Source organism: Chrysemys picta, chromosome 1 (assembly GCF_011386835.1).
Source record: "Chrysemys picta bellii isolate R12L10 chromosome 1, ASM1138683v2, whole genome shotgun sequence".
Classification (NCBI taxonomy): Eukaryota; Metazoa; Chordata; order Testudines; family Emydidae; genus Chrysemys; species Chrysemys picta.
In genome coordinates this window covers 19,606,115-19,633,397 of record NC_088791.1, presented here as the reverse complement: position 1 = coordinate 19,633,397, position 27,283 = coordinate 19,606,115, and the positions used below count along the sequence as shown (strand labels likewise).

The following is a 27,283-nucleotide window of genomic DNA, read 5'->3' as shown; positions in this document are numbered from 1 at the left end:
CTGTCTTGCTATATTTATGATTATTGTTTATTTGGCTAATTGGGGTTTAATCAATAATTCTTTCTTTCTCTAATATATAATGAAAGAGAATGTTGGAATTTGTTTCCTTGAAAACAGGCAAAAAGTGAAAACCTATCTCTCACTCCCCCCATGCTTCCCACTCCATTGAAGTGTCCCTCCGCTGCAAATAACTGCTCTTTTTGGCCAGATTTATTTCTTTATGTCATTTCTGATGAATTATTAATAATCTGGATCAAGGTGATGGCAAAGACAATTGATTTCTTCTACTGAGAAGCCAGCAAGATCTGGATTTCTGTTTAATTACTTTTTGGTTTCAAAGTTTTCACTTTAAGTGGTGGATATTCTATCAATGTGAATAAAAGATGCATTACCCCAGGCTTTATATCACTGGGCCGTTTATATTTCAAGATCAAATGCGGTGAACATAATCATAAGCATAGTGAAATTTGCCTCATAGCTTTGTATGTCTGAGATGGATGTCTTGTGTTTAAGAGGTTAGGGTCAGGCACCTGAAGTTGGCTTCTCAAAATTCCTGTGAGACCTAGGACAAGTCATTTAAGTTCTTTGTGCCTCAGTCTCCTCATCTGTAAAATGGGGCTAATAATAATTCCCCACTTTACAGACAGATGTTGTTAGGTCAAAATCTCTGATGTTCATAAAGTATTTTGAGTTTTTGAGAGAATTCATTAGATAAGGGCTAGTCTTTAGCGTGTAGCCACAGACCTGATGCATAAGTGCACTTCCCTCAGGAGGAATTGTGGGTGGGGAAAGCAGAGGGGAATGCTTGTGGGGGGAATGAGTCATGGCTTTGCCTGCTGTCCTCCCCACTCTTTCCCTCATCTTCACCCACTTACTCATGGGTGGAGGGAGCAGTGTCTGTGTAGCCCCTGTGCATTGCATAGGACCCAGAGCCAAGACTGGTTAGTCCTAACATGACCACATGAGGTGAAACATGGAAACTTTACTCCCCTGTGCTGCTGTGTGAGGCCTAGCGACAGCCTAGTCCTATATGGAAAGTATTGCTCCCCTCTGTCATTGTACTGCTCACTACAAGTGTACATTGAGGCAACTAACCTGAACTCACTACAAGCACTTTATTCACCACCCACGCTAGAAAATTTATACGAATAATTCAACACAACAGGAGCCTCATCGTCAGAACCATTTGGATGACGCCAGATATGTCCAGATAATCAGCAGTTTAGATAATCAGGGGTAAACAGAACAGGGAGTCACACTGGCAGCTCATTAGGAGCCTAATCCAAGGTCCTTTGAAGTGAATGAGTTTTGACTTGAGTCCCAGAAGAAGATGCTTAGATAGTGGGGTGATTGTTACGGATAATTAGTTTTCTACTGTATAGATAACTGAATGCTTTAATCTGTGTCTTTTGTACGGTAATTTTTAGCATATTCAGCATCTCTATGGTCTTGTACAGCCAATTAAGAAGATAATAGTAGTCAGTAAATTACTGACAATCAATTATTCGCACAGCACAGTGATAAGAAAGATAATGTATACAAACCGTAATATTCTATAGTATGAGCTATATTGATTTCAATGAAGAAAAATATTTCTCCAAAGACTTTTGGTGCCAGTATTAACTCTCTGTACAGTTATTGTCCATCATGGAACAATTATATCCTGGGTTGTGCTTTATTATAGACTGAAGACTCACATGGAGCTCAAAGAAACTAATATATCTAATTGCTCAGTTATAAGGTGCAAAATATTCTCTTTCTTGTTCTCAGTGTCCCAGTAAAACATTTGGAGGCTTTGACTCTACCAAGGACCTTCCTGATGAAGTCATCACATTTGCAAGAAGTCATCCAGCAATGTACAACCCTGTATTTCCTATCAATAATCGTCCAATCATGATCAAAACAGATGTGGATTACCAGTTCACACAGATAGTAGTAGACCGGGTCGATGCAGAAGATGGGCAGTATGATGTCATGTTCATTGGAACAGGTAAGAAGCTTTCATGCTACATCTGATGTTCTCACATGGAGTATGGAGAAGTAGAGTAGATTAGTGGTTTTCATTACTGGTAGCAAGCAAGCTTATTTTTGTGTACTATAGAGAACATCTGTGGAATTCTTTAGGGCAAGGCTCAACACATTTTTTCTTTTCTTTTTTGTTACTTAAGGGTTACATGTCGTTTGAGTAGGACTTGACATCAGTGGATGTTTTGCCTTTGACTTCAGTTGGAGTAGGAACAGACCCTGGTTATTGAGAGTTTTTTTTTTTTTTAATTAGAGGCATCTTCCCACTGGTAATTATAATTTTGTTTTTAGTTCACATCATAGGAACTAGTCACATGAGTAAAGCGAGCAGTATTTATCTGAGTTGTGGGATATTTCTTGTGTCCTCTTTCAACATATTTTGCACTGTGCTAATCTAAACTGGCCACCAGCCAGAAGAATGCTTCATTACCCTCAACACACCAGGTTTTTTGATATCTATAAGAGGTCCTAGGAAGGACAAAAAGTTATGCTAAAGCACAATGCCGCTGGTAAAGTGTTTGTACTATCTTATGGCTTGGGCTTTATATCTTTCTTCCAGCAGGCAAAAGGGGGGGATTTTCTTGTAAATAAAGCAATTTTTACTACTGCTAAAAGTTCTACATGAAAGCACCAAGGGCCAGCCACTCAGCCCTGTTTCTCCATTGACATCAGGGCTGGCTCCAGGCACCAGCTTGTCAAGCAGGTGCTTGGGGCGGCCGCTCCGGAGAGGGGCGGCATGTCCAGGTATTTGGCGGCAATTCGGCGGACGGTCCCTCACTCCGCCTGGGAGCGAAGGACCTCCCGCCGAATTGCCGCAGCAGATCGCAATCGCGATCGCAGCTTTTTGTTTTGTTTTGTTTTTTGTTTTGGCTGCTTGGGGCGGCCAAAACCCTGGAGCCGGCCCTGATTGACATCATGGAACTACATTGATTAGCACCATCTGAAGAGCTGGCCTTTCATCTTTTATGATTTCCCACCAGATTGACTAGTGTTTCAAACTTGTATTGAATATAGTGACTTTATTACTAGCCTCAAGAAGTTAAATCAAAAAACCCAAAGAACTTTCCCACTGCAGTGCTCTAAAAAATGAACCGGTTCTCTGTCTGTCTGTTTCTCTTTCTTTCTCATAAGAATACTGTTTCTGAATGGCACCAGTTACAAATCTACAGCTCCATAGCTGGGGGTCAGATTCCAAAGCAATAAATCTCAAGGCTCTCTTCATGTTGATGCCTAACATAAATCATGAGTAAACTGAGACCTGTGCTGAAGCTTTGTATACTAAACATATTGCATGTGTACCAAACATTTACTGCAGAAAATGCAGCCATAAAGAAAGTGCTCCAGCTCTTTGAAATTGTGAACAGAATTATGACATGCTTGTGCGGTGGGTTATTGTTTAAAACTCTGGATAATATTTAAATCTGCTTTTATGTGCCACAAATATTTCCGTCACATAAGGAAAATTGGATAATGTATGCCCATCATGCAATAATAAGATGGCTCCTATATAGCACTTTTCATCTGTAGGCCTCAAACGGCTTTACAAAGGCAGGAATCATCATTATCCCAATTTTACTGATGGGAAAACTGAGGCACCGAGAAATGAAATAATTTGCCTACAGTCACTCAGCAGTTTAGAGACTAAATCGGGAATAGAACCCAAGTCTTCTGAGTTCCCAATCACTGCTCTGCCTATTAGGCCACACTAGATATGCCGTTCAGCAAGTCATTTATGACTCGGTCCTGATCTCGCTGACGTGAATGTAAAACTCATTGAATTTGGTGGTACATGAGCAAGCCTTTAATCTCTCAATGTTTCAGTTTACCTCTTTGTGAAGTGGATATACAACTGCCAATCAGAGAGGGATATTCCGAGACTTGCTGAATTAACTTTTGAAAAACACTTTGAGATCCTCAGGAGAGGTCTTGTATACTGAGGGTCTGGTTTTAAACCTGACCTCAACTTGACTTCCATTTTGCGGGGGACCAATTTCCTCCCTACTGTTCACTACAGATGCAAATTTCAGATTTCTAGGTGAAAACAGGTGCAGTGGTTAGACAGGTAATGCAGCTATTTGTGTCCACAAATTGTGAGCAAAAATATGCACCTGCCAAAACAGAACTGAAAATGCAGCCCTGTAAATGTAAAGTATTGCTAATGTAAAGAATTGCTATTATTTTCTGCAATATTATGTTTGTCAGACTAAGATAACTGCTGCTCCACAGGGACAGTAAATGAGGGAGGTACAGGGGAGTAAAGGGGTGTAAGGTGCCCACTTGCTCATCTGCACTCGCTAGAATGTGGTTAGTAATATGGGGAAAGAAAACCTTCTGTGGAGCTACTACTTTCACTTCCAGGCAGATAGGGAATAGATGGGCAACCAAGGCTCTCCCTCATCATGCCAGAGAGCACAGCTAAGCCAGCATACTGGGGTTAAGAATCAGCACCATGGTGGGACTGGTACCAGGCATGACACCTCTGCCTCCATCCCCAGAGCAAAGAAGGAACCAGGAATCAGATTGTGGACTCACATTACAATCTAATTTATGGCTTTTTGAGCAGGACTTGTGACAAAGCCATGATTTAGCCCTGAATGGTGTGACTGGATTTCTCTGCAGTTCTGTGCCATCAAATTATATATAGCCATTAGCATTGTAGAAATCAGGCTGAAGAACTTCAGTAAAATGGGAACGTTTTTTGGTATTGACATAACTGGTGCTAGTTAACCCCAGGATAATTAGCAGGCCATCCAGCATGGTCATATTTTCCTTTCCTGTGGGTGAAATCTTCGTCCAAGCAGTTTCTTTCTCATTGTCACTGTAACAAGGACTATCCCCTAGCTACTCCACAGTGGAAACAAAATTATATTGGAATGCCTGAAAATATGTCTGTGAAAAAAACAGGTTCCAATGTATCCATTTAAAGCGTATCCTGAATATCTGATGTGGGGGATTATTTGGCACAGTCTAGGTACATCTGTCAGTAAAGTGAATTAATAACAGTAATCTTATCTTCTAAACTGAGTTACTCACCAGAGCCCATTGATCCTAAAAGAGAAGCCCAATTCAATTTGTGTGAAATTGTTTGAAATACTACTCTGTAAAACTTGATCTAGAACACAGATAAAACACCACTTTGGTACCTGAGGCCTGATCAGAGTCGCCATAGTGCTTAACATATTGTACCTTTGACCTCAAGGGCTTTCTGCAGAACCAAGCTACCATAATCATTGCAGGATCTTCTTAAAAGAAAAGCATTTATTTAAAAAATGTGATGCTTAGAGCTACAGTGTCTATCTGCCCTGCTCAGATTCCAAAACTCCTCTTGCTTCTCTTTATCAAAACTCCATTTATGCTGTCCCAAAATGTAGCATTCAATAGACTATAAATGTTGTACTGATGACAGTCCTGTACTAATACCGTGTAAAGCCCTACAAACCGTGACACCCTGTTATGTTCATTAGCTTGAAGTCGTCTCTCTGATGTTGGCAGGTTTTTCTCCAAACCACAATTACCAAATTGGAGCCAGGGTAATTAGGGCAGTTTCCAATTCTCATATTGCTAATAACCTTAATAATGAATTCTTAGTTTTTCTGGATAGTTGTGGAAAGTTCAGGAGTTTTTGTTTTAAGTTATGTTCTGCTTGTTCTATGATGTTCTGTAAAGCGACTTTTAAGTATATTGCTCAAAGTAAATATTTAAAAATAATTAGTAATAATAATAGTGAATAACCAAAGATTTCATAACTGTCCATCTAGTATTTTTCATGAGACAAAATCATACATGCAGTATTTTAAATAAAAGGCAAAACTTCCTTTTAAGAGATTTATTTTATTTTCATTTTCCTTTAAAAATTGCATCTGCAAATTTGGAGTTCATGAAAGAGATTAGATTGCAATTGACATGTTGTGGAAAAATTAAACAAAGATGTACTGTTTAAAAAAAAAAAAACCCTCCTCGGCATAAATATTTAGATTTCAACTTGTTCATAAGACAGTTATTAGAGTTGGTCAAGAAACAGCATTTCTGTCTCATGGGAATTTATGAGATTTTGAAATTTTCTTTTGTCCCAATTAAGATACAAACTTGATAACTATAATTTTTTTCACAGAATAAAATAATGCAAAAAATTGTTTTTACTTTATCAAAACATTTCATTTCTATAAAGGTAAAAATATTTTGTTTCAGTAGGGTCCAAATGTTTCATTTTGACTTTTATTGTTTCCACTTTTATATGATATCGTAAAGTAAAATGTAATATAACATTCAGAATGATAATGTCAAAATGATAAAGTAGAAATGGAACATTCCAACCTTATCAGAACAAACTATTTCAATAAGTATCTATTTTTGGTCAAAATAGATACTTGCCCGCTAAACATTTTGATGTAGTTGAATCAGCATTTTCTGATGGAAAAATGAAGAATTTTCCAACAGAGCATTTTTGACCATATTTAATAGTTATTCTTGGGAAATCCTTGTACTAGGAAGAATGTTGACTCTCTATATTTTTATTATGCTTAATGCCTTTACCGCAGGGCTTTAAAAATAACCTAAATTTTCCAAAGTGACTAGTGATTGTAGGTGCTGATCTTGAGACACCCTAAAGGGGCTTGATTTTCAGAGGGTGAATGCTTTTAGCTTTCTACAATGTGATTGTATTGCATCACGCTTAGCAGACCTCAAACACTGAATTATAACACACATGTCTTGTTACTGCTAAAAGTCTTTGGTAATCTTTGACAAACCAGAAATGCTAGGTTTTGGTTTAAGCTGGCAAAATTGCAACTGTTTCCAGAAAGTTGGTTTATGCAAAATGAAGCACAGATATATGCTTCAAAGGTTAAATAGAGAGATAGTCATACGTTAGAAAGTTCAGTTCCAAATCCAGACTTTCATACGTCTTTGAGGGGGTGTTTAGCGCTGGGGTTTTGAGACCTGAACCTGCTCACATTAACGTCAGTGGAAAAACTCTCAGTAACCTAAATGAGTGTAGAATCGAGCCCTTGGTGCAAACCTATCTCTAATTAAAAGATACAAGTTGTACAGGGCTGTTGTTGTTTTATCCTGAAACAAGGCTAATGCCATTCATCACATAATAGAAATACAAATATCTTTAGGGACATATAAGTCTTAGACACTTTTGCTTGACACCAGGACAGCATGTACTTAAAAGAACTGACAACTTCATCAGTTTGACAACATTCTTCCAGCTGTCCTTGTGTCCACAATGAGCCTTCTAATAACATCTGCACGTGTATTTTAAAACAAGTATGAAAAACTTCCTACTTCAGAATGGCTAATAAAATGTGGCTGAGTAAATTTAGCACATTCCCATCTATAATAATACCTCTGAGGCAGCTGACATTTCATGACACCAATCTAATAATATTGTGCTGTCCTGTTCATTCTTTAACAGCTGAAGCAGAGTAATGAATCATTTTTCTGTTGAACTTCCACAATTAAGAAATTTCAGAACAATGCTTTATTGAAATTCAAAACCCTGCTAGTTCATTTCAAATGTCAGTGGGTATTGTGTGGAGTCAGTTCTCAGCAATATGTAGTGTCAGGACCCTTGTATGGAAATAATTGCATATGGCAAAAGATCAAGAAATTCTGGTTGCCCTTAAATTGGAGTCTACTTATTAAGCACCTGAAAACATGTTTTTTTCTTTTAAAGATATTGGGACGGTTCTTAAAGTGGTTTCAATTCCTAAGGAGACTTGGCATGATTTAGAAGAAGTCTTGCTGGAAGAAATGGCAATCTTTCGGGTAAGTGCTGCTGAATTTCAAGTGTCAGGTTGTAGATTTTTCTGTGGACAGCTGCAAGCTGAACTTGTTGCAGGATCGCCAAGGAGTAGCCTGGCATATTCTTCTAATTAGCTTGTCCATTACACACCCAGACACTAGTCAAAATAAACCTTGAAGCTTCCAATGCTAGTTGGAGGTTAATGATAAAAGAAATAACATTCCTGATTCTTGTTGTGCTGTTTCAATGGTAAATTAGAATCACTAAATCTTTCAGTGATTGTCAGTTACAGTTAAACAATGTGTATTTTCTGGAATCTCCCCACCCATCCTCTCCCAGAAGGTTATGCAAAATAATAACTACATATGTGGCTATTAGAAACAATTCAGATTATCAGGGCAGGAGGAGATTCTTCAGTCTTATTCCTCGAGCTTCCATGACACCTCAGTGAAAACGTTACAAATACACATGAAATATACACTTTACCTCTCTTAGGCAAAATGTTGGCCTCCAGAGGTTTTTTTTTTTTTTTTTTTTTTTTTTTTTAAGTCTGGTACCATTTACGGTTGCCTTCAAAACCAAAAGGAACAGAGGGCCTAAATTTTCAGAAGGGACGTTGGGTGTCTCCATTGTTAGGTGCCTGACTTGAGATAGCTTAAAAAGGCCTGATTTTAAGAGTATGGGAGCTCAGCATTTTATGAAAATCAAGTCCCTTTAAAGTACTGCGAGTTGCCCCACATCTTACCCCAAGTGAAGCATCCACTAGTCACTTCTGAAAATTTAGCCCAAATAAATCAAACTTTTTTCTGAATCATGTCAGATAGATCCCCAGGGATGTTCCATGTTTTCTGTGCTACAATAAAACATTTGAGTTTGCTGAATTATTCCTCTCTTCATCCTATATCACTATATCTTTGGTTTGACAGTAGACACAACATATTTGGGCAGATTTTATAGAAATGTTTACTTTCAGCATTCTATGCTTCACAGGCAAAGTTTGCACAAGAATCACCGCCCAGAGATTGGTCACTGTCAGGCTGTGTTTCATTTTTTTGTGGGTTTGAGTTTTTTGTTGTTTTGGGGTTTTCTAACACAAATGTAAATTAGAAGCTATGAAGGGAAAATTAGAAGTGTAATTTGTGGCTTCTGGCTTTTCTCTCTTTAACATGTAGCAAGATTATTATGTACTCTGCAGGGTAATCTGGCAACTTTGATAGCATAGGAGTTTCTTCCTTAAATAAAGCAGAAGTGCCAAGAGATCAAAGAAATAGGAGAGTAAATTAGGAAAAACTGAATCAATGTTATTTTCCACACTGGATTTGCAGCAGCACTACACTGAATGGCAAATTAGGATTTGGGTTTTAAATTTACTGGTGCATCTTTTGTGTTATATAAAAATAGTTTGGGCCTGATTCTCATTGACATTAAGGCCTCCTTAGTTTAATATTTAAGGAGGCCTTGGAGTAAACAGGAATTAGATCTTTTAATAGAAATTTTGCAATAAATTTTAGATGGAACCTACCATATCTGAGTTTTTACTGGCTACAGAAGAGGCTATCTCTGTGTCATGAAGAATGTATTTCACTGTTTGAGCCGCAGTATGAGGAATACAATGGTTTTCATTTATAAATCCACCAAACTGAAAACCTTCCAGATCTGTTACATTGATAACAAATGCCTTTTTTAACCCGAATTGTGAAATATTCCCCAGAACAGCTGAGCAAACAAGCAAATGAGTTCAATTTTCATTCAAATGTAACACGTAATTGATGCTTTCTAATACCAGGTCTATTAACCCATTTGTAAAGGAGTCCACATGCTTAGCATCCACTCAGCCATATCAAATTCTCCCAGGATCAGCAGGTTGAAAACTTAATGCGAACTATATTAATATACCTTGCTAAAAACATGATGCATAGGGTCAGTTAGTAGTACTCTTTTGCATTGCATGTAATAAGGTTTTACACTGCACTGAAACTTAAACTTTGTTAGAATTACTCATTAAGGGCTCAGTCCTGTAGCTTTTACTTACATAACTAATCCCACTGAAGTTACTGGGACTACCCTATCAACATAAAATAAAACAAAAAACCCTTTACGATCAAGACTAAATCCATTATTTTATTAACGTGATTATAAAGCTACAATAATTTATATAGGAAACTATGTATGGGTCCAAAATCTGCTAACTTTACTCAGGCATAATGTTCCCTAGAAGTCAGTGCCTGAGTAAGGTGAGCAGGATTTGCCCATTATATTGATTAAATACTTCACTGTATACAAATTTACTACCAGTATGAGCTCCGCATTCCAGAAACATAAGCATGAGCAATCCCAATACAGTCAATAGGACTACTCATGTGAGGAGAGCTAGTCACATGAATAAGTGTTTGCAGGACTGGGGTCTTCATCTAGGTATTATTAAAATGATTGGTTTATTTACATAAGAACATAAGAACGGCCATACTGGGTTTGACCAAAGGTCCATTCAGCCCAGTATCCTGTCTCCGACAGTAACCAATGCCAGGTGCCCCAGAGGGAATGAACCTAACAGGTAATGATCAAGTGATCATTTGGGTTCCGTCACCTGCACCTTATCATATTAATATTTATTCTGAAGCTTTTCTCTATGCATGCTAGATGGATACATTCCTGTAAATTTAAATTTAACAGTATGAGCAGAAATGAATTTCAAAAAGTGAAACAAACAACAAAACCAATAACTCTGGAATAATGAAGTATGAGAAATGATTGATAAATCGTGATGTTGAATTGACACATGCACAGGCACAAATGCATATGCATTCTAATTCACCTATAACAATAAAAACCTTTCATTGTAATAGTCAGCAAGAAATGCTTCAAAGGATCCAAAGAGTTTCTTAGCTGGTAGATGACCCTCTAGCACTAATTTCGTGTTTATAAAAAGCACATTTTACATTTTAACCCATTTTAATGTTTTTTTTCTAGGAACCCACTGTTATTTCTGCCATGAAGATTTCCACAAAGCAGGTACTGTATGCACAAGCTTTAAATCACTTTTTAAAATATTTATTGGCCTGTATATTTCAGAGACAGTAACTTGGCACTTAGGAGAGGCATATTAATTATACCAGCAACATCCCATCCCTTTACATAAACATCAGCAGTTTCTCAAGGAAAATGTGTCAGGCAGTGGAGAAAGGAAAAAGTTAGTTTTGTGCTTTACTGGCAAGGTGTAAACTAAACACTAACTAACCAGCTGCTTGTAGAAAAATTCCACATTACCAAATGCTCCAGTGACTAAGAAGCTATGGAGTTTAGAGGCATTGCACTCACTTACAACATGTCTGAATTTGGCCCTTTACACATATGGATCCAGTGCTGTTTCCTGCAAAGTTAGTGACAAAACCCTTCATTGATTTAAGTGGAAGCATAGTCACCCCCGGTATGCTTTATAGTAGCTTATATTATAGATATATAAAATAGAGAGGTGATTTTTTCCCAGTTTTGCTGACTTTGGGAATGATTATGAAAATACGAATTAGTATCTTGCTTACTAACATGAGTATTCCCATTGAAGTTCCGGTACTAATACCTGATAGTAAGTTGTTGCAGGATTGGGTCCATTAATAATGGTGTACAACACCTCTCAGCAAAGAGTCACAATGAGACCTATGCCCTGTTGAAATAGGTCTTAAGTGGTGTATTGGCCTTGTGAGGGCACCCTTCAAAGGGCTAAATTGTATTTTCTAATGAACAAAGCTCAACTCTCCATTTCAAATGCTGAAAATACAACTAGGAATCCATTGTATATTGGAAACCTGCCTGAAAATGTGCAGTATTTGACACAAAACATTTTGTTTGGGGCCACTTCCCTGACATATCACCCAAACCAACAAAAACGGTGGCTTAAAAAGAATGTACCATTTACAAACAAACCTGTCAAGTGGTGTATATGTTCACATCATACCAAAATGCTCTGCTTTGGATTATTTTTACAAGTACATTCTTTTAAGACAGCTGATTGTATTGTATAATGGCCTGTGCATTTTAATATAACAACTTCTTCAAAGCATCTTTATTTACTTAGGAGGGATTACAATTTCCCCCAAGTCATTAGAAAACAAATTACAATATTAATATTGTCTAAAACTAGAAAGAGCACAGTATGAGTTATTCAGGCAAAATTAAGCTTTTGAAATATCAGCCAGCCTTGGATTAAAAATGACAGAATCATGATTCAGCATGACATGCTTTTGGCACAGAGACTTTGTATCAAAGAAGTATTTGGCAACATGCTTCAACACTATATTTATGATTAAAAGATGCTCTAGGTTTTACATCTCAAACACATTAGTCATTGTGTTTAAGTTGTGGGGTTTCACATAAACATCATAATAACGTAATAATTCTAGGCTGGGGTGGGCAAACTACGGCCCGTGGGCCATATCCGGCCCATCAGCCATTTTAATCCAGCCCTTGAGCTTCCGCTGGGGAGCAGGGTCTGGGGCTTGCCCCTCTCCGGCCCTCCAGCCGGGGAGCAGAGACGGGGACCACTCCTGGAAGCAGCGGCATGGCCCCCTTCTGGCTCCTACACACAGGGGCAGCCCGGGGGCTCCACTCTGCACGCTGCCCCTGCCCCAAGCGCCACCCCCGCAGTTCCCATTGGCCAGGAACTGCTGTCAATGGGAGCTGCAGGGGCGATGCTTGAGGATGAGGCAGCGTGCAGAGCCACCTGGCCGCACCTCCGCGTAGGAGCCGGAGAAGGGACATGCCTCTGCTTCCAGGATCTGCTTGAGGTAAGTGCCGCCCGGAGCCTGCACCACTGAGGCTTTCCCCATGCCCCAACCCCCTGCCCCAGCCCTGATCCCCCTCCTGCCCTCCAAACCCCTCGATCCCAGCCCAGAGCACACCCCAAACTCCCAAGAGCCGTACAAAACCTATGCCACACTTTCACGGCCTTGTGCTGGCTTGCTGTACAGGGATGCATTTTACATCTGTTATTCCAAACCACAGGAAAAACAGTTGTATCTCAGACATGAATGTGTGGTAAGTGATGGCAAATGGAGACCACTGCCACGTATTTTGACCCTCCCTTAACCTGCAGATCTTCCCTATAGTGCTGTTGTTTCAGCAGTTTGAAAAGATCTCTTCAATGGACAGCTTCTCTTGCTGTAATTTGATTTGATAATCAGCTGATGTATTAAACACAAATCGTCTTGTGAGAGTGCAGTGTCAGGCCATTCATGGGGATGACTCCATTACCATTTTTTGAGTTTCATATTGGCTGGAATTATTTATTATTAGTGTCCAGCATAATGGTCAACAACTGGATCCTAAATACATTGCTTTAAAGAGAAGCAAGTAGAGTGATTTGGATACCCTCTTGATTATAGGATTCCTAAACCACATAATATACTTAACCGATTGAACATTCTCAACTGTCCCATAATAAGTAAAATCTTTAAGCAACTTTCTTTTGGTCTTAGTTAATTTATTTTAGATTTCCTATGACTCTCTGTGCTTCTGTTCAGTTCAGAGCCTCTCATTCTAGAGAGATTTATTAGAAATCATTTTTGACGAATCAAAAATGGGTACATTGGTGTACTTGAAACCTATTACACTTTGGAGTGAAAACACATAAGGAAGTACTTTGTCACACAACACACAGTCAATATGTGTAACTTGTTGCCAGGGGATGCTGTGAAGGCGAAAAGTATAACTGGATTCAAAAAAGAATTAGATAGATGCCTGGAGAATAGGTCCATCAATGGATGTTAGCCAGGATGGTCAGGGATGCAACACATGTTCTTGATGTCCCTAAACCTCTGACTACCAGAAGCTGGGAATGGATGACAGGGGATGGGTCACGTGATAGTTGCCCTGTTCTGTTCACGTCCGCTGAAGCATCTGGCACTGGCCACTGTCAGAAGACAGGATACTGGGCTACATTGTCCATTGGTCTGACCTAATTTTGCCATTTTTATGGTATTGAAGGATAGGAACTTAGAGACGTAGTCTACCTCGCTTCACTTGTGGCAATTCCATTGACGTCCGTGGAGGTTTCATACAAAAATCAGTATCAGAATTTGTACCATAGAAACAGGAAATAATTTTCTTACTTGGACTTTTTTTTTTAATATTGGGGCTGATTTGCCTCTCGCTCACATGTGTGTAAATCAGGAGCAATATCACCGAAGTCACTGTAGACACACTGGTGTAAAACCCATGTAAATGAGATCAGAATCAGCCCTCACTATATATATTTTTGATGTATTGTGCATGTCTTTCCAGTGAAACCTGATTATTTGCCAACTTGCACTTATTTCACAGCAACAACTCTACATTGGCTCAGCCGCTGGAGTTTCACAGCTTCCTTTGCACCGCTGCGACGTGTACGGAAAAGCATGTGCTGAGTGTTGCCTTGCTAGAGACCCTTACTGTGCTTGGGACGGCTCTTCGTGCTCGCGTTACTTCCCCACTGCTAAGAGGTAGGGACAGTTGCACATATCTGCATTATATACCACTTGCTTTAATTGATGATCTGAGAGGTGACCTGTGGGATTTCGAGGTTTTTCCTGGGGTGGTTATTTGGAGCCCTTTCTATTTCAAAGAAAACGTATTTGTGAAAGTTACAAGCAATATCAAGTCTTGGTAAGTGAACATTGCTACTTTGGGGGATGGCTTGGAAAGTCCATGATAAAAAAACAAACAATGGTGCCATCTCTGAGATGGAAATCTGCTGTCTTATACAATGAAAAATGTCAACAATAAAAAATGGAGAGAAAATTCATTGAGAGCTCAGGCCTGCAATCATTACACACTTATGAATACAGGTATTTAACAACTGTAACATCATTGCCCTTAGGGTGACCAGACAGCAAATGTGAAAAATCGGGACAGGGAGTGAGGGGTAATAGGAGCCTATATAAGAAAAAGCCCCAAAAACCGGGACTGTCCCTATAAAATCGGGACATCTGGTCACCCTAATTGCCCTACACTTTCAAAAGTTGTTGTGATGCTAACTGAATGAGAAAGCATTTGGGACTTAATGAAAACTGACAGATAGATACCACCTTATTCTCTAGTGCTCTGCAACTTGTGCAAAACTGGTGTAGCCATTCTGACTTGATAGCATTTTACACTCACTTTGCACAGATGTAAATGATTACACAAGAGGCATCGTGAAGAAGTATCAGGCCCTGTACATGAAAAATAATATTTGTATTTTTCTAAGTACTGTGGAGTAGCTGTTTAGCTTAACGTTTTTAAAACATGCATTTTTAGCCTCCAAATAAATCTATCGCTATTAAGAATTGATTTTGGGCCAGGGTCTATAATCTGCTGTCAATTACTCAGGTATAAACAACAAGAAGTCCGGTGACACCTTAAAGAATAACAGATTTATTTGGGCATAAGCTTTTGTGGGTAAAAAACCTCACTTCTTCAGACTCCAGGCATCTGAAGAAGTGAGTTTTTTTATCCACAAAAGCTTATGCCCAAATAAATCTGTTAGTCTTTAAGGTGCCACCGGACTCCTTGTTGTTTTTGTGGATACAGACTAACACGGCTACCCCCGATACTTAATTACTCACATGTAAATCTGGAATAACTTAATAGATAAATATTGTTGCAAATCAGATCAGAATTTGGCCCATGGTCAGCATATCATCACTTTGTAACTATCAGTATTTTAGACAAATTATTGCAAAAAAAAAAAATTGCTCAGATGGTGATAATGTAAAAGGGAATATGCCATAAGTGTCTTACATCAAAGGAGACATGAGAGATCCAAGCATTTATGTACAGAAGAGGCAAACTTCATCTTGAAGCTAAAGTTTACAAATACTTCAGTTAGGAATTTCATGCTTCCAAAACGTATTTAACTCTGGGGGGCAGGGGATGGGGGGGGTTGTTGGTTGGCTGCTGGAAGGGATGAGATAATGTAAGGGACAGTAGGGAGAGTTTCCTCCACAGATATTTCAGCTGGAGAGGATTGAAATGTCAAGCTTTGTACCTCAGTGTAGCCTAAGCAAACACTTGGGGGGGGGGGGGAAGCTGCTTATGAAACATGCACCAGAATATTGAAATAATTTGAGGCAAAATAATTCTTCCCGGGGGAGGTAAAGAAGATAAACTAAATACACCAGTCACAAAATGAGCATTCCTGGAAAGAACTCAAATGCCATGGCCTCCCACTAATGCATCTCTACAAGTCCAGATTCCAAAAGTGTTGGGAATGCTGTGGCTTGGTGCATGTGTAGAGATGATTTGCTTATAGTCATTTTCTTTATCTGTCTGTCTTTTATATTTTTCCCACTCAGTGTATCTTTAAGGAGCCTAAATGACAGTTTAGAAAGCCTATAGTGTGACCATTTGACTCAGCCTTGTGCAGATGCTTTGGAGCTCATGTTTCATAGATCACCATGCTGGCTTAATGCTGAAATGTGTGACATTTGCTTGATATCCTAACTAAATGCTTGATCCAAAATCCATTGACATTAATGGGAGTCTAATTAGGCCTAATTCCTACAAATAGAATTCTATAAATAAGTTGGCCCGTGGAATTTATGAAGGGAGTGACAAACATTGCATTTGCAGCTCATTTGGGCCTGGGTGTGGTTCTGATTCACCCGTATTGCAACTAGCTTTCCATGGGGAAAATACAGTGCAAACTGGAATGAGTGAGAGAGATGAAGTATATCTTTAGAACATCCACCTAAACACAGAAGGGTGCCTTCTATTAAAATGCTTTATGCATCTTGTTGTGTCATTACACTGGAAAATATGATATTAATAGTGGTAGACAGAAGTGTCTAAGACATCTAAGTCCCACTGATTTTCAGTGGGATTCATGCACCCAAGGTGAAGTGTTCAAAACCGCATAAGTCCCATTTTCAGAAATAAATTAAAACTTAGTCTCCTTGGTGCCTAAAAATCACTTTTGAAAATGGGACTTAAGGGGTATCAGCTGTGGAATTTGATTCTGGATCCGGGTGTGAATTTTTTGACACTCTCTCCAAGAAAAAAATGATGATTTGTTGAAATCAAAATTGTGAGAAGAATTTCCACAAAATTCCCGTTTCTGAAAAAAAAAGAATTATGGGATGGGAAAACCATTTTCCAGCCCATTTCTCCCTTTAGCCAAAGTTTGTTAAGCTATGCAGCATACCCAATAGACTATCTATTCATTCAGGGCATTGTGAAAATTGGATATGCCCACGGAGGGAGATAGTGAGGAGATGCATCATGAAATCTATGGATGAAGAGAGTTATATAAGTGCTGGGTGAAATGTTCAATAGCTCATAAGTCCCATTTTCAAAAATAAATGAATCTTAGGCTCCTCTCTGACTAAATCACTTTTGAAAATAATATTTAGGTGCTTTTTTTTTCAGAAATGGGAATTTTGTGGAAATTGCCTTCTTCTAACAAATAATTTTGATTTCAACAAATCAGCATTTTTTCATGGAGAGATTGTCAAAAAATTCCCACCCAGATCCAGAATCAAATTCCACAGCTGATAACCCCTAATGGAGAACCCCCTGCATGCTTCCCCCATCAGTTCTGGGGCTGTTAATGAATTGTGTTCCAACTGATTTTCACTCTAACAATGGGAGAGGTAAGAGATGATCTCTGTATTGCAGAAACCATTATATTTGCTTAATTTGTACCATTGTGACTGAAGGGTGAGATCAAGTGTGGCTCTTACAAGGATACTTCACTTTTTTGTATGTGTCAATGGATGCCATAATCTGACATCTCAATATTGTTCGGCCACCTAATCCTTTTTGCTCTCTCCTGACTTTGCAATCCCTCTGGTTTTCTCCTATTCCCAAAGTAAAGTGCTTGTTCTCAAAACACATCTTTGTTTGCCCTGTTCTTTTCTTCTTTTTTAAATAAAACTCCTTTTCATGGGATGAATTGTGTTATGTATCACAGCTGTTTAGGTAAGAAAAGAAACAGACAAAGCAAGCACAACAAATGCAAACCAAAGAGAACTGTATAGAAAAATATGTTTTGTTTTGTTTTCTGTAAAACACAACATTTTTCAAACAGATCAACACTTTGTCAAAGAGAAGAGATGGAGAGCAAATTGGAGGAAGAATATAAAGTTATATTAAATGGGACTGTGATAAGAACTAGAGAGGGATTCAAGCTACACAGTTTAGATCTGAACTTCGAATAGACCATTTTTCAAGGATGTTCCGATTCAGAATTTTAATTCAGCCCATACTAAAAATGAAAGCCACTTGCAAAAACTTTCATATAGATTTTGATCCAAGGTTGTGGTCAAACCAGAAGAAAGTTGAGTTAAACATTATTCTATCCATCTCTAAATATATTAAGCCCTAGCAGTAACATTGTAGTTTGCCAAATAAGCCTCTTGCCTATAATCTAGAAGAGTCTAACGATAAAGCTAGGCTATTTAATGTAATCTCAGTTTGTAAGCAAGATGGTGCCATTTTAAATTCCTTGTATTTTCAATAAACATTAAACAGGCTGCACTTTGTACATATTGTACTCTTATTAATATACATTTCAAAAGACCGATGAATTTACCCATAATCAGTATTTTTAGGAGGGCTTACTGTACATTCACATGCATTTATCAATGACTGAAGCCTTCATTTGGAAGCATGAAGAAGTTTATTATCTACAATGCTATAGAATGCAATAAAGTATGAAGTTCCTTACTTACCCTGCTGTCTTCTATGTGATGTTGCATGCCCCATATAACAGTAAATAACAATGCCCTTCTTTTTTGGCTTACCTAACACAAATACTTAATTTCATCTCTGAGAAAGTGAATAACATTTTCTGATGTGATTTTCTTAGGCGTACTAGACGACAAGATATCCGAAATGGAGATCCTCTCACTCACTGTTCTGACCTGCAGCATCATGGTAAGAAATAGATATTTTGTTTAAGTACAACCAGCAGGCATGTCATGTGCATGATTGCCGTGGGAAGAAAAAGTATGAAACAGGAGTGAAACTATATTGCCTACTCATGAAAAGTTAACTTGCCTTTGGTCGTTAACCTAATTTTGATTGCTAGTAATAATCAGATCAAGGATTCAGTATACTCTTATTTGCTAGCTAATAACACATTCAAACTTTTTTAAACTTTCTGATGCACCTGACATTGTAACATAGGTATAAGCTTTACATATTGAATGGGGAATTATCATATTGGTCATCATCGTTGCTATCATCAATGTACATGTTGCTTTACATAGAGGTGACACCATAACTCACTGCTATATATAGTGATGTAACAAACCATATTGGCACAGAATTGTATATGCTTGTAGTGGAAAAGCACTGTTACATCATCTAGTTCATTCTTTGGACAAGGATTGTTTCCTGTAATATAAACAGACTGGTCTAATTTTAAATGGGATAAGATTTCTATACTTTTTTATCCCTCTATTTTGTTCCTGGTTGTAGAGGTGCCACAAGGGGGAGACAGAGACAGGCAAATCCCTCCCCCCTCCCCATCCTAACACGTTTGGTATAATTTTGTCCCCCAACTGGGACATGCTGGCTGCCACTTCCTGCAGCTCCCATTGGCCGGGAATGGTGAATCGCGGCCACTGGGAGCAGTGCAAGAACTCACGCTGATAATGCTGCCAGGCCATGGGGGTGATTCTGCCTGTCCAGGGCTCTCTGCATGCTGCCTGTGGGGGACAGGGGAAACCGAGGAGCTCTGGCTCTGGGGGTACTGTGGGGGGAGGGAGGATGCCAAGGAGCTGGCTCTGGGAGTGCTGGTTCTGGGGAGGGAGCTGTAATGACCTGGGGAACAGTGTTACCACTGCCAGGCCTTTTTCACTGCAGCCACTGTAGTCCCCACCTGGCAGCCTGAATATGCTGCCATCGCTTCATAACAGTGTGGGGTGGGGCTAGGCTGGAGTCCTAGGAGCAAAGGGCCCAGCCTGGCCACCAGGGGGCGCTAGCACATAGTGAAGGGGCAGTGGGACAGAAAAGCACCAACCTCACCCACCAGTTCAATTTTGTGGTTCATCCCCCATTCCCTTTGACCCACCTAACTCCAGTCCCTAACCCCATCCCGTAGATATGTCTACCCCAATCTCCTCCCTCTGCCAGGGTCAGATTTTTGTTTTAGTAAGTTGTTGTATGTTAGAAGACAAACCTGTCTTCCCACAGGTACCCAATTTTCTGCCACACACTTCACAGCATTTTCATTCAGAGAATGAGAACTTTACTTTTTGCTGTACATGAAAAAGAACACTTAGACGATACTTCCCTCTGCTGGAGAAAATTGACCACTGTTGGTTTGTGACATAAGTGATGCTGGTGTTCGTTTAACCAATTAATAGATTTCAGAGATATACAAAGTGGAGATGGCTGAACAGGGAGATATTTGGGATCCCATGTGTCTTCAACTCCTTATAATAACAGCAACTAATCTATGCTCACATTGCTGTATTACATTGCAGTAACACTGCTTATTTCTAGGGCTGTCAAACAATTAAAAAAATTAATCGCGCTTAATCGTAAGATTTAAAAAAATCTTGATTAATCACAGTTTTAATCTCACTGTTAAATAAGAATAGGATACCATTTATTTAAATATTTTTGGATGTTTTCTACATTTTCAAATATATTGATTTCAATTATAACACAGAATACAAAGTGTACAATGCTCACTTTATATTATTTTTATTACAAATATTTGCACTGTAAAAAAGATGAACAAAAGAAACAGTATTTTTCAATTCACCTCATACAAGTATTGTAGTTAAATCTCTTTATCACGAAAGTGCAACTTATAAATGTAGAATTTTTTTTAACGTAACTGCACTCCAAATGAAACAATGGAAAACTTTAGTGCCTACAAGACCACATTTGTAAGGCAATTTATTCCAGTGCTTAACTACCCTGACAGTTAGGAAGTTTTTCCTAATGTCCAACCTAAATCTCCCTTGCTGCAGTTTAAGCCCATTGCTTCTTCTCCTATCTTCAGATGAGAACAATTTTTCTCCATCCTCCTTGTAACAACCTTTTATGTATTTAAAACCTGTTATCAGGTCCCACCTCAGTCTTCTCTTCTACAGACTGAACAAACTGAGTTTTTTCAATCTTTTCTCATAGGTCATGTTTTCTAGAATCATTGTTGTTGCTCTCTTCTGGACTTTCTCCAATTTGTCCACATCTTTCCTGAAATGTGGTGCCCAGACTGGACACAATACTCCAGTTGAGACCATATCAGCATGGAGTAAAGCAGAAGAATTACTTGTGTCTTCCTTACAACACTCCTGCTAATACATCCCAGAATTATGTTTACTTTTTTTTTGCAAGAGTGTTACACTGTTGACTCATATTTAGCTTGTGATCCACTATGACCCCCTGCTCCCTTTCTGCAATACTCCTTTCTAGGCAGTCATTTCCCATTTTGTATGCCTGTGATTGATTATTCCTTCCTATGTGTAGTACTTTGCATTTGTCCTTATTGAATTTCATCCTATTTACTTCAGACCATGTCTCCAGTTTCTCCAGATCTTTTTGAATGTTTATCCTTTCCTCCAAAGCTCTTGCAACCCAGGCTTAAATAGAGTACTTTCCGGAGCCCCCTCCAAAACCACATCTAACATGCCATAAAAGCTCCAGGGGGTTGAAAATATTTACTAGAGCTCCACTCTGGAAAGCTCCACCTGAATTTAAGGCCTGCTTGCAACCCCTCCCAGCTTGATATCATCCACAGACTTTATAAGTGTACCCTCTATGCCAGTATCTAAATCATTGATGAAGATATTGAACAGAACCAGAACTAATCCCTGTGGGACTCCACTCGATATGCCCTTCCAGCTTGACTGTGAACCACTGATAATTACTCTCTTGGAACAGTTTTCCAACCAGTTATGCACCCACCGTATAGCTCCATCTAGCTTGTATTTCCCTAGTTTGTTTATGAGACACTCATGTGAGACAGTATCGAAAGTCTTGCTCAAGTCAAGATATACCACATCAACACTTTCCCCAATCCACAAGACTATATGGACAATAACAGTCTGCAACTTTTTATGATATGCATTTTACCAGATGGTGAACTAAGGCATTATCAAATACCATCTAACTGTCCATTCTAGCAACCTACTAGAAACCAATCATGTGGTACTGTATTTTTCATTTGGAAAAACCTACTCTAATCATCCAAAGTCATATTAATAAACACGTTTTCAAATACATCAACAGGAGACGCATAAAGCTGATGGCAAGATACCCTTCATGAAGTCAAATTCAATGAGAAAACAAAGTGGGAAGTGATTAGAAACACAGTTACAATGTCTTGACAATGTCCTCCAGCTTTAGTTCCACAAGGCACTAGAGCTTAAAGACACTGAGTTCAAAATAATGCACATACTGGATAGCTTCAGTTGTTTGATCTAAAGTGAAATTTCTCCCACCTGAATTCTGACTCCGTTTAGGTTGTCACATTAGAAAAATTTCATTGAATTTAAACTATGGAATGTTACCAGATGCACTCACTATTTCAGCTGGAAACGTGTGTCACATAGCATACAACTGAGCTACTTGATCCTATGAAAAATCCTCCTAAGCTGTTTTCCATGTTGCACATGGCAGTCTGTTGTGTATCAGATGCAGAATGGGGTTCCTCTGCAGGGCAACTGCATGCTCTGGTGGTCCTTCCACCCACTCGCACCTCTAGGAATTCCTGTTCATTCACTACTGGTTCATTCTCCCTCCTTGTGCCAGGGAACTGCATGAAGAGATAATATCTTTTTTGTGTGTTAAAAAGGACAGGCTTTTACCGTTTTTCAAAGACAGTACAGGGCAACTTTCACCAAGAGGCCTCTGAGGCCTGGTCTACACTGAGGGGGGAATCAATATAAATTACGTAACTTCAGCTATGTGAATAACGTAGCTGAAGTCAACATATTTAGATCTACTCACTGCGGTGTCTTCACTGTGGTAAGTTGAAAGCTGACACTCCCGTCGACTGCACCTGCACCTCTCACCCCAGTGGAGTACTGGAGTCGACGGGAGAGTGCTCCGCGGTCGATTTATTGTGTCTAGACTAGACACAATAAATTGACCCCCGCTGGATCGATCACTGCTCGTCGATCTAGTGGGTAATGTAGACAAGCCCTGAGTGTTTGAGCCATTTGAATGTGCATAGAGCAGGATACAAATAGCTTATGCACCAACCATATCACTTGGGTGTATAGAGAAATTGATTTCAGAGCCACAGTAGAACATGAGCACTCTAAGCCAAATATTGAAAAGTGCCAAACACCCACAAAAACCATTTTCATTAAAAGGAGTTGTTAATGCTCAATGTAACCAGTCACTCTTGGTCAGATATTAAGGTGTGAATCCAGATTCACAGTCCTAAATGCATGAACCTTTCTGCTTGAGCTAAAAGACAAGTCCCCCAATGGTATATGTAGTGGATTCATTAATCTCTTTTTTTTTTAATTATTTGCCATTGAATGGGGACAAAGATCTGCATTTTCCTCATACTAGTTGCAGGGGCTCACAGCACCTCATGGAATATGGCCTTATGTAGAGAAGCATCAGTATACAGAAAAATCTCCTTTGTGTAAGTAGTTTCCCATTCTAAGCACTTCTGTTATGTCAGAGGTAATGTATTTAAAGGCAATTTATCAGGATAGTAAATTAATCCTGTCATTAGATTCACCTTGGGAATTGCGACATTCTGACAGGATTTCGGTTTGAATTTCATGGCCAGCTTCATGACTTCCATAGCCTTCTGATTCTTCTAACTGCTCCTGTGAACTTTCCAGCCTTTAATTTTCCTTCCCAGCTTCTTTCCAGGCTTTTCCATCACTTCTAGGCATGCATCCTGCTTTCTTGACTACTCCATCATTTCACCCACCTTCTTGTATTCAGTCTATCCCAATACTACCTGACTCTTACAACCCTTCCTGCCTTCAGCACCCCTGAATCATAGAAGTTAGATTTCAATGGCCTATTTGATCAGCACCAGCTAATGCACGATTACTGTCCACAATACATTTTCTTGGGCTATGTCCTAATTTAAATGAGCTCAGTGATTGGGCTTCCTTCACTGAAGGTTTACCACAGTCTAGAACAGATCTCACCATTAGTCTTTTTTCCTAATATTCAGCCTAAGTTTTCCTCTGCTAAGTTTCATCCCATTATTTCCGCTTATACACAGAGGGTCACTTCATACACTACCCATTCCTCCCCTTTCTTGACATTTCCATCATTTCCCTACTTCTCCCAGGTTCAACCCAATGCTCTACAACAGTATTTTTGGCTGCCTTTGATTTTCCCACTCTTTCCCTTTCTTTGCTTTCTCCCACCACTCCAGCCCAATGCTCATCTGACAGTCTCCATAATGCTGCAGTTTCCAGATGAAGCCAAAAAGTTGTTTCACTCACTCGCGTATTTACATAGCACCCACTTGCTTGCTCTAAAGGTTCACAATCCAGCGGAGAAAAGCAAAGCAATACACTTTCTAGCTATTTAGTGTGTATTGACCATTTGATGTTTCGTTACTAAAAGTTAAGTAGGCACCAATTCCTCTCCTGCCCCACTTAGATTTTGAGGGCTGAATGTCATTAAGGAAAAACATATGATTACTGTATCAACATAAGCCATGACCATGGTTTTCTTTCTTCCCTTTGGTTCAGCAGTTCATCAAACAGACTGTGTTTGCTAAATAAAACAGCCAATATGATAAAGACATTGTGAAATCAAACAACTCTTGACACAGGATTGCTCTGCAGAGGTTTTTAATTATACATTCTTCCCGGGTTAAAAAAAATCAGATTCTTTAAAGATTTCCTATACTAAAGATCAAAAGGGTAATATGGAAACCACCACAAATAATGGCAAAAAAGCCAGGAAACCCCATGAGATCAACAGTGTTAAATAGCTTATCAATCCCTTTCTCCCCATATATTCTCCATTATGATTGTACTATTGCCGCTTAAATCCATAATATTTTAAAGAGCTACAGTGGAGCATTGAAATATGATGCCTTACTGCCTCTGTGGTATTGGAGGAGAATCAAATGCTATATAAGTCCTATAGCAATGTGATATTTCCAGCAAGTTGGTGGATATCATGGAGTATTGTTGTTACAAAAGGAAGTAATTTATTTAACTTTTCTTTTTCTTCCCCCACCCCACATAATATCTGTTTTATTCGTCTCATTACATTTCCATAAATTATACCACCAGAGGAAATGATTAACTGAAGATTGTTTCCTCAAAAACATTATTCCTGGTCATTAACAGCTGCAACAAACTGCAATTCTATATAATCTAAACACATTATTAGTACTTGTAAAAAGCCTCATGTTTTATTACTTTGCGCCAAAGAATTGTGATCATAAAGCCCAAGAGGCATCATTATAGACATTCTAAAACTACACCCCAAATGTTCTCATTGCATAGGTTTTGTCATAAAAAATGCTTGTCGTGACCTAGATGTTTTTTCTTGATGTCTAAAAACTAGGGTTGTGCAAAATATTCACAGTGAACTTTCTTAACTTCAAATGTTGAGGTTTTTACATTTGGCTCGACTAAAAAAAAATGTAGTGATATTTGTGTAGATAGGAACTTGGAGATTTTCCAAACTGATATTGATTTAGGGTGCCTACTCGAGACACCATAAGGGGACTTGATTTTCAGAGTGCAAGTGCTGTTTGCTGTAAGTTTTACAACCAGTTCTAATTCAGTCTTTGCGTCTGATTCTCCACTGTCTAGGGAACTTGTATAGTCATTTACACCCATGCAAAGTGGGCACAAAATGTTGGCATCCTTATATACCATAGATTATGTTGCAATTCAGTGCTATAGCTCTTAATACAAACACAACAAGCTTTCTTATTCCAGACACAAGTGTAAATATCTGTGAAAGGTGCTCAGTTGTGGGGAATCAGGTTAATTGTTGCCGCCTATACCAATCTACTAATCTGGAATATTTTTCCAAGATGGAGCAGTGAAACTATTTACCGAAAGAGCAAATAAATATGTCAATTAGGATTTTCTTTGCTGACCATTTTCTTTTGCATTGGCTTTTATTTCTTCTTTTTTTGCCTTATAGATAACCCAAGTGGGCAGAGTCTGGAAGAAAAGATTATCTACGGAGTAGAGAACAGCAGCACTTTCTTGGAGTGCAGTCCAAAATCTCAGCGTGCTCTAGTTTACTGGCAATTCCAGAAGCAAAATGAGGACCGAAAAGAAGAGGTACGGTAGCATGAACTCAGATACATGTGTCACCATGCCCCAGTGAGTCACAGCTGCGAATACCAGATTCAGTACAAACTGCTGAGAAATAGGGCGGACTCACCCCCAAACTGGTGGTTATTCTATCATGAGCTTATGCCAAACCAGTAACAAAAGTAAACTTCTATCTCACCACACTGGTTAAAAAGAAGTCAAAAATGCAGTCTCCTTAGGCATTCCAGACTGTGTCTCACCACCCAGACACTGGACTCTATGATGAGTGGTTTCTGAAAACCAGTTTCATCACATACAGATCAGCCACATAGCCAGGTCAATAACTCAGATCTTACCCAATAATCATGCTATTGCCAATCCTTTAGTACCTAATATCTAAAGGTTTATTTATAAGATAAAAGAAAGAGGGGAGAGTTAAAATGGTCAAAGAAATCATATACACACAATCATTGCAAAGTTCTTGGATCAGGTTGGCGTGTACAGTCTCTGGTCCTCTGTCCGTAGTCAATATGCTCCTTTTAGTGTAAATCCATAGTCCAGAGATCAGAGCAGGAAAGAGGCAAAATAGAGATGCTTCCACGTCCTTTATACCTTCTCCCACGTGGAGGGGGTGCTCTCAGTCTTGGTTTGTGGAAAATTACAGGCACAAAATGGAATCCAGGTTCACATGAGCATGCCTTACATGGCTTGATGACTCTTAGGACCAGTCATAATATTCTGGCTAAAGTATCCACAGGAAAGCTCACTGGGTGGAGATCAGCTTCTTCTATGAGAGAGTTAAGTGTTCTTTAATGGGCCATCAACTTGAATGGTCCATTCACAATGTGCTGGCTAGATTGGATGTAAACTTCCTTGTGGGTGTTATACCAAGAGCAAACACTTTTGAAATACAGGTATATAGTCAATATGCATAACTTCAGATACAGTGATGTTACATGGATTAAAATGGGATAATCATATTTGATAGATTGTAACTTGTCCATTGATACCTTACATGACATACTTTGTAGCAGATTTGTTGCAATTGTTGAACAGTGGCAATATTAATGATATAAATGGTCGTGTTTCAATCATACAGCATCACAGCATGCAATATAGAATCATAGAAATATAGGGCTGGAAGGGACCTTGAGAGGTCATCTAGTCCAGCTCCCTGCACTGAGGCAGGATCAAGTATATCTAGACCATCCCTGATAGATGGCTGTCTAACTGGATCTTAAAAATCTCTGGTGACAGGGACTCCACAACTTTCATTAGAAGCTTATTCCAGTGCTTAATTATCCTTAAAAGTTAGAATTTTTTTTTG

General features: G+C 39.0%; 1 protein-coding gene across 3 annotated transcripts in view; it reads left to right on the top strand.

Moving 5' to 3' along the window:
• Nucleotides 1-27,283, top strand: part of SEMA3A (semaphorin 3A) — a 412,334-nt gene that overhangs the window by 376,582 nt on the left and 8,469 nt on the right. For all 3 annotated transcript variants that reach the window (XM_005304505.4, XM_042859420.2, XM_024108532.3), the window contains 6 exons: nt 1,771-1,990; nt 7,706-7,797; nt 10,745-10,786; nt 14,090-14,247; nt 18,594-18,661; nt 25,841-25,983. In XM_005304505.4, coding sequence (XP_005304562.2) covers nt 1,771-1,990; nt 7,706-7,797; nt 10,745-10,786; nt 14,090-14,247; nt 18,594-18,661; nt 25,841-25,983 — 723 coding nt within the window. The remainder of the gene's footprint in view (nt 1-1,770; nt 1,991-7,705; nt 7,798-10,744; nt 10,787-14,089; nt 14,248-18,593; nt 18,662-25,840; nt 25,984-27,283) is intronic.